We start from the raw sequence: 8,555 nt of genomic DNA on the forward strand, positions 1-8,555 counted from the left end.
AAAAAAATCATTTTATTAGGGCTCATACAACTCTGATCACAATCTATACATACATCAATTGTATAAAGAACATTTATACATTCGTTACCCTCATCATTCTCAAAACATTTGCTCTTCACGTAAGCCCCTGGCATCAGCTCCTCATTTTTCCCCCTCCTATTTTTCCCCCTACCATTTCTTACTCAAACAGGCATTGATTGGTTAGGCCTCCTAGACTTTAAAGTGCAACCTCCCACTGATAAACTTGCAGTTGACCTTTTCTGACTATTTTCCTTTAAAATTCACAAGCAAGCCAGTAGTTTCTGACATGCTATATTTCTATAAGGCTAGAATATCATTCCCACTGTTAACACTTTTCTAATCATGTCCACATTTAGTATCATAAGACCAACTATGATTATATCTGCTTCCCAGCTGAGATGCTGAGACATGGTGATACTAAGGGGCTTGCATAAGATCACAAAGCTTACAGTCATACGCTGGACAATGTAGCAGCTTGCAAAAAATAGAAATGAATATACCGTTCGAACTTCTGTATTGAAGTGACCAGAGCAGTGTCTGGCACAGAGTAGAATTCAATAAATCCTTGTTAAATGAATGAATGGACTTTTCTCTCCAGGCCTGCATTGATGAAAACTTGGACATGGTGAAGTTTCTAGTGGAGAACAGAGCCAATGTAAACCAGCAGGACAACGAGGGCTGGACTCCCCTTCACGCGGCAGCTTCCTGTGGCTATCTCAACCTAGCAGAGTGAGTGAGTGAGTCTCCGGGGCTGGATCCATTGAAGGAATACATTTGAGGTTCCATTTGCTCCTAAGAATTTGCACTACATAAATAGTTTGAATTTCTCTTTATTCCGAATCCCACAAGCAGGAAATTGAACCATTTTTCTTTAAGGAATAGTTGATAACGGTGTTTTTAAGCACCTGTCAAATCCACAGTTTTTTAGTTGTCTGTTTCTCTTTCCCAGTGAGTTCTGTTTGGTGGCACATGCAGATGTGCTGTCTGTCTGTTACCCTGTTGATTCACCTTTTTTTTGGCAACTGTAGCTAGACGTGTGGATAGGACTGGAGAGATTTTTCTTGACTTCTTTACAAGCCTGATGTATTGTTTAGCAGTAACCAGTACTTAGTACAAATACAGAGAGAATGTCTGCCCTGCTGAGCACAGAACTCATTTAGTTCATAGCAGAATGAGCGTAAAATATGGAACAAAGAAAAGGTAGGAATTGACATGTTCTCTACACATTAATCACGTGTACATACATGTTCAGTAAGACACAAGTAGCTACTAACTTCTATGACATCTAATTGTCCCTCCTTTAAACAAAAGAATCCTGACCACATAGTACTTGAAATATGAGAGACACTAAATAAAAATCTGTTGAATGAAGACATGATCACGGAGGTTATTTTTAAATAGTAATGAGGTTTTGGCATTTGAAACTATCTTTAAAATGCAGGAAGTGAGTGTAATCCAGTTAAGGTAATTTAGTTTGCTAAGGTAAATTCCTAAATACAGCTGTGAGATTAAGTGGGCCATTGAAAATCAGATTTCTTGTTTTAAGCCCTTTTCCATAATGTGATGAGAAGTCCACTACATTTCTCTGATTCAGCAAACAGCCAGGAGAATTACATTGGCAGCTCTGAAGAGGCCTGGGGATGACTTCCCATAGGGTCTGATTTGCCCGGATTTCCCTGGGAGAGAGCCTGTGTTCTGGGTTTGCTCTTGAGCCAGGGATGCTCAGTGGGAGAGGTTGAACAAAGCAAGAGGCAGAGGCAGAGAAATACTAGGCAGCAGCACTGGTGTTTCACTGGGCTGCTTGTTCTAAAGAGTGCATGACTGGATGGGTCCCAAAGCCAACAGAAATGAACAATGCCGGCTTCTTCGCTCTGCTCTAATTTAGAAAAAGTCAGTCACCAATTCCTCTCCCAGTCTGCCGTCTATCCCTGTCGGAATCTTGTAGGAAAAGTTCTGATCCTCAGCCCGAAACCACTTCAGATGCTGAAGAGTTAGATTTCAATTTTTACTGGGGTGTCCAACAAACATTTATAGAACATACAAGGGAGTTTCAAAGAGTTCATGAACAAAGTCCAAAAGTCCATTATCCATAAATCTTATGAGGCCTCCTTGTTGTAGCCCCTCATTGTCAACATCTGATTATTTGTTCAGGTGGCATGTTTGTGATTTTTGAGCTACTGGAGCACATTACATTGAAGGACTTTCTTGTTTTCCCAGTGGAAGGTAACAAGCAGAGCTCATGCCTAGAATTAAGATCACTTGAGTTGGCATTAGCCACGGACTTCCTCTTCCTCTCTCTTTGTGAGGTTGAGCACAGAGAATAATTGTAAATGCTAAGCGGTTTCAGTGATTCTTCTTTATGGATGAACACAGCTCCTTAGGCAATAAGATTAGAACTTAACAATCTTTTCCAAACAAATATTACCGTGAATGAGAGCTACTGCTTCCTCATACAAATTATTACTGATTGGATGTGTGTAAATCTGGCTCAGGGAGATATAGTATAGACCAGAATCCATTGTAGGGGCTGAATAGTGGTAGGATCGTCTTTTAAATTTTTCATTATGTCTATAATCATTAAGCAGGTTTTGACTTTACCATCATTTTTTACTTAGAGTATCTAAGATGGTTTTTGCCTAATGGGAAAGAACTCCAGTGTTTATATTATTCATTTTGACAGAGTTACCCTGTTGTCGTAGGTGCCGTCCAGTCAGTTCAGACACACAGCAGCCTTGTGCACCACAGCAGGAAGCACTGCCTGATGCTGCCCCACCACTGTTGTTCCTCTGCCTGAGCCCATGGTGTTGGCCAGCTCCTTGAGGACCTATGAGCCGTGTTTAGATAAGATCCATCACTGGTCATCGTGTCATTTTCTTTTTCTAATTTAAAAATTTCACATATTGTACTCTGATTTTAGAACTTGAGCTTTTACAAGAGTGCAAATGGATAAAGGGAAAATTAACTGGCCCAGGAAGAAGCCAAGGGCATTTGATTTTATATTCCGTGATGGCCTTTATTGAACTTAGTTTAGTAATTTTTCCCCCAAGATGAAAAAAAGGTCTAGAGTCTGTTTCTTCCTCATTTTATTTTGAGTTGTGGCTTCATGCTACTTAGGTGGATGTTTTATATTTTTATGACCAGTAAGAGTTTAATTTAGAAGCAGCAGATTGACCCAAGGGTATAACATTGAGTCTAGTTCTGTAGTTTATTGGGATGCTAATTTATTCTGAGTTGTTGAATACATTTCATTTTCTTTCTTCTTCCTTTAGAATACCCCCAAAAGACCTTATATCAGTGATGAGGTAGGAGAGATCGGAAGCCTTTATTTCTAAAGGGCAGCCTTATTGATCTAATGAGTGTTTCTGAACAACCCAAGTACTCACAGAGGTAAAGGAGATAGGACTTTGTAGGCTGGCATTCATTCTTGCTGAGGTAAAATGCTCAAACTGAATGAATTTTTACTTGTTTTTTCCTAAAGTGGTTTAGGAAAGTAGTCTTACTTAGCAAAAATATTTGTGTCTCTTCTAGGAGAGCCAGACTACTTTCTAGAAACCAGAGTCCTAAATCACATCCTAGAGAAAAGGGGGAAGCAGGGCCTGTGTCATGAAGTGAGGTGGACTTGATGCAGTAAAGGGTGGAGTAGATGTCGGAGCAGTGATGTCCCTGTTCGTGCAATGCAGGCACTGTGTGTGGAGCCCTAGGAGAAAAGACAATGTGTGAAGTCTCTGTGGTGACTAAAGCCACAAATGCTGCCCTCCGGTAGCTTTCAGTTTGTGATCATGGTTACATTGGGGCATGGACATATTATGACTGGGATTGGATACCCATGGGACTGCTGACTGCAAGGTCAGTGGTTCAAACCCATCAGCTGCTCTGGAGGAGTATGATGAGACTGTCCCCGTAAAGATTTTCAGCCTCAGAAGCCGTATATAAGGTCACTGGGAGTTGCAGTTGACTCGATGGCTGTGGGCTTCAGTTTGTTGCTTGTTTTCAGAGTAGGGGGTGGGGTAGGCAGAAAGGGAGGAGAGGCAATTCAGTGGGTGGGACCAGGCAAAGGCTTCATGAAGTCAGAGTGCTTTCAAGGGAGCAGGAAAGATGGGGAAGTTTTCTGTGAGGAAAAGAAGCGGGAAGGTGTTTCATCCAGACTGAGGAAACGACTTGTAGATGAGAACTCAGTGGACTGGATTTGAGTATAGTAAGTGGTTCTTTTTGGTTGGAAGGTAGGCTACAATCAGTCCAAGAACTATTGAATGCCCAAAATCAGCCAGTGAAACCCTATAAAATAAACAAAAACTTATGAATCATAATAATCACATCTGCAGCTGATTATAGGAATGGCTCATACTGAGCAGCATTCCCTTCTATTGTGCATGGGATTGCCATCAATTGGGGGCCTATTTGATAGCAGCTAACAACAACTTTGTAAACCGTTTGCATTTTGAATGTCAGTGTCGGGGAGGTCTAGCTTGCTATTTCTTTGGCTTGAGGGAGTCAAACCAGAAGAGAGAAATTAATGATTTGTGAAGTTGAAGGGGCAATTGATGAAGGGAGGACTGGTACTTGATTAGATCAATTGCACAGATGCAGGGATTGAATAAAGTCTGTTTTTCTCTGAGACAGGAATGCAGAAGAGAGATGAGTGAAAATGGGATGAATTGTGAATTCCATTGTGTTTTTTAAACATGGAATTGATCTATACATTATTGAGGCCCTATTGTACCCAGTACTAAGCACTGAGAAGGCAAAAACATCTCTTAATTCCATCAGTATTGATTTTTTCCCCTCTCCTCTGTCACTTCTTTGAAAACAATGGTTATGTATTATTTCTCCCCCTCTGCCCTGGGTTAGTTGCTAAGTGTAGGCTCTGAGTCTTGGTGACATTTTGTATAACAGAACGAAGTGTTACTTGGTCCTACAGTCTTCATGATCCTTGGTATTTTTTAGTCCCTTGTTGAAGCTAGTGTGTCAGCCTAACTTAACTCATTGAGGGTTCCCCTTGTTTTAGCTCCTGTGCTGTCTAAAAGATCAATACCTTGAACACATAGTAGGAGACCAGTACATATTTCTTGACAGAGTTGAAGTCTAATTTGCATAGTTTTTCTCTCCCTGTTAAAGGCCTCTGAGCTCCTGATAAAGCCCTCTGCACTGGCCCAAAGGGACTTGGTCTAGTGAAAAGAACTATACTTGAAGTCAAAAGACTGGCCATGTGCCAACTGTGTGCTTTCAAGGAAATTGCTGAACATGTGTAAGTCTCAGTTTGTTAAAATGGAGATAATGCCCACATTGCCTGATGTATAAAGTTGACTCGTGCTGTAATTTTATGTAGAAGTACTTGGAAATCAAAAGTGAGGGTCTGTTTAACGCAGGGGTCCTCAAACTTTTTAAACAGGGGGCCAGTTCACTGTCCCTGAAGCCCATTGGAGGGCCGGACTATAGTTTAAAAAATAACTATGAACAAATTCCTATGCGCACTGCACATATCTTATTTTGAAGTAAAAGAACAAACGGGGCAAAACACCCGGCAGGCTGGATATGTCCTCGGCGGCAGGCCGTAGTTTGAGGACGCCTGGTTTAAGGTATGGAAATGGTCAGACTTTTCTCCATTCAGGATCAAGCATTGTATTTGGATTTGAACTTAACTATGTAGCATTTTAGTGCTTCTTCTTCAGTAATTTAGTTTTATCTTAGAGTACAGAAGATTTCATGTAGATGATTGGTTTGTGGAGGCATAATTTAGGTGAATTAATGCAAACTTTAATGCATGCTTTATCTCCTTTTTCCTTAATCACAACACTATCTAATAAACGCCACTGTGGCACTGGGAAAGCCTTGCTTCTTTGCATAGTTTCTGGGATTCTCATTTATTCCCAGTATTATAAGTACAGTAAGTTATTTTTGAAACCGTTGTTTGGACCTTGGGGCAAATGGGTGAGTTTTATGGCCTTTTGCCTTCTTTATGGTATTTAGAAAGTCTTGATATCCACTGGGGACGAGAGAGTAGGTGTTAGAAAGATGAAAATGAAATAAATCCATCTGCTGGAATTCATGCTAGAAAACAGGGAAGTCCTAATTATCGAGGGGTAATGGACTTACAAATTAATAATGGAATATCTTATCTGAGGTATTCTGCATTTAAAACTCCTGAAGAGAGGCATTGTTACACATCACACAGCAGAAGCATGTGTATAAATTGATATTAGACTTAACCGATACTATTGATCCTGGATCTTGTTTACACAGATACTTCATTAACCATGGAGCCAGTGTGAGTATTGTGAATAGTGAAGGTGAAGTCCCTTCTGACCTTGCAGAAGAACCAGCCATGAAGGATCTTCTACTGGAGCAAGTGAAGAAGCAAGGTAACCTAGGGTGTCGGAGAGAGCCACATAACCAATCCCTGTGCTGTGTATAGCTTTCCTCATCTGACAGGAGCGGCTAAGAGCTAGTCTTCATTCGTGTCGTAACTCACCCACAACCCTATGTAAAATGCCAGTCATTCCTTGACTTTGTTGCTGTTGCTATTCAGAGGTTGTCTACCATCATAGTTAGGAGTGACTTGCCCGTCTTTGACAATGCAGATGATGCGTTCTTTGATGATATACTCATCAATGATATACATTGTCTTAGCTGGTACTCATCATTGCAGACTCAAAGAAAGACGGAGATGCTATATAAATTTGAGTATTGACTAGATTTAGTTTATTACTTATTACTGGTTTAGAACCTATGCATTGCCATCCTACCTGCACATTACCTGTACTAGTTTTGGGGGGTGAGACTCATCTGCTGTGGATTGTATAGCTCCAGTCACTATACTTCCCCACATATATAAATGAATGATAGAGGTAGTTTGTTTTGGGGTATTTTCTCCTGCTGAGAACTAGTTTGACGCTGGGGACGAGGGCCCAGTGCTTAAAGCACTCAGCTGTCAACCAAAAGGTGAGGGGTTGAACCCAGCTATGGCTCTGCAGGAGAAAGATGTAGCGTGTGCTGCATCTATAAAGATGGATAGCCTGGAAATTCCATGGGCAGGTTCTTCTCTGTCTCCAGGGTAGTCTGAGTTAGGACGGACTCAACAGCAGTGTGGTTTGGAATTATGACCATTCTTCTGGTAGTTGGTTGAAGTAAGAAAGCTAAATTTTAAGAATTCTTATTTTGTATTTTTGGACCACTGCATTTCAAGAAATAGGGCAAGATTCTTCTACAAAAGATCACTGAGTTCCTTTACTTAAAACATGTTGTGAATAGTAGACAGAGAGTAAGGAGAGCAGACTGTAGGAAGTATGTATTGACACCATTGTAAAACTCTGTGGACCTGATTTGTAGTGATTTTTCAAAAAATTATTTCTATTCAGCTACACTATAACACCATAATCTGCAGTTTATCCCAAAGAATTTAGCCCCAATGCCCTTTCCTTATGTGATTCTGTAGAATAAAAAACCAAAAACCAAATTCACTGCTGACCCAGAACTGCCCCTGTGGGTTTCCAAGACTATAACTACAAGAGCAGAGAGCCTTGCCTGTCTCTCCAGGAGCAGCAGTACAGTCAGCAATCCACATGCAACCACCACGCCTCCAGGGCTCCTCCTTCAACATCGGCGGGGCCCAGTTCCGCCACCCCATTTTATTTCATTCACATGTTTGTCCGAAGCTGCTTTTGTGCTGTTAGAGCTGAGGCGAGCAGTTGTGATAGGCGGATAACCTATAAATCTGAATATATGTAATACCTGGCCCTTGATAGAAAGCATGCCAATTCCTGCCTTAAAATAATGATGCACCTGGGCAGCAACTGCTTATGTCTATTGCCTTCCCGTGAATAGTTTTTGTGCTCTATTGAATCGAAGAAATGTATGCCTAGTAATCAGATAGTCCCTAAGACCTGCTTTACAACCTCTTTTTTTTTCCTCTTAAACAAACTGAGATTTTAAAAATAATTTTCATTTAACAACCCTGTTTCTATTTTGATTGCTGCCTTTTTATAGATAAGGAGCATGTTCTACCAGAAGAGTTAATCATATTTACTCTTCCCAAATCAGACAAGCATTTCTTCGGTAGATCTTAGGCTCTCATGGAAGGGAACAGACCATGATTTACAATGAAATTACGGGGTCTGAATTTTGGGCCTTTAATTACTTTTTTATCAAGGCAAACATCTACCTTTCTCCCTTACCAGCTCACATGGTGGAGAGTTGTTGGTTAGAGAGAGAAACCTATAAAATCTCTCTATAATGTTTCTTGGGGGTGGGGGGTGGATATCTAATTCCTTTAGGAATAGGCTAGTTTATAACTATCTGTTACCTTCCTACCTGTGTATTACCCATTCTGATGTTGGTATGAGACTTATCTTCTATGAATTATATAGCGTCAGTCACCGTTCTTCCCCATATATATAAATAAATGATAGAGGTAGTTTGTTTTCAAAGGTATATGTGGCAGTTAAATAATCTTCTGTCAGGCCTGGTAGGGCGTGATCAAGGGTTATGTAACCAAGAGGAATTACTGAAACCCAAATGAAGACTGAGCATGATAGTGG

At 40.7% G+C, this 8,555-nt stretch overlaps 1 protein-coding gene across 3 annotated transcripts in view; it reads left to right on the forward strand.

Annotated features, from left to right (window-relative positions):
• The window catches only part of PPP1R12B (protein phosphatase 1 regulatory subunit 12B), a 274,039-nt gene that overhangs the window by 80,485 nt on the left and 184,999 nt on the right, over nucleotides 1-8,555 (forward strand). For all 3 annotated transcript variants that reach the window (XM_045298253.1, XM_030887784.2, XM_004699808.2), the window contains exons 2-3: nucleotides 620-750; nucleotides 6,262-6,380. In XM_045298253.1, coding sequence (XP_045154188.1) covers nucleotides 620-750; nucleotides 6,262-6,380 — 250 coding nt within the window. The remainder of the gene's footprint in view (nucleotides 1-619; nucleotides 751-6,261; nucleotides 6,381-8,555) is intronic.

This window comes from Echinops telfairi, unplaced genomic scaffold (genome assembly GCF_000313985.2).
Source record: "Echinops telfairi isolate 266 unplaced genomic scaffold, ASM31398v2 ScPeMD7_7424;HRSCAF=8462, whole genome shotgun sequence".
Classification (NCBI taxonomy): Eukaryota; Metazoa; Chordata; class Mammalia; order Afrosoricida; family Tenrecidae; genus Echinops; species Echinops telfairi.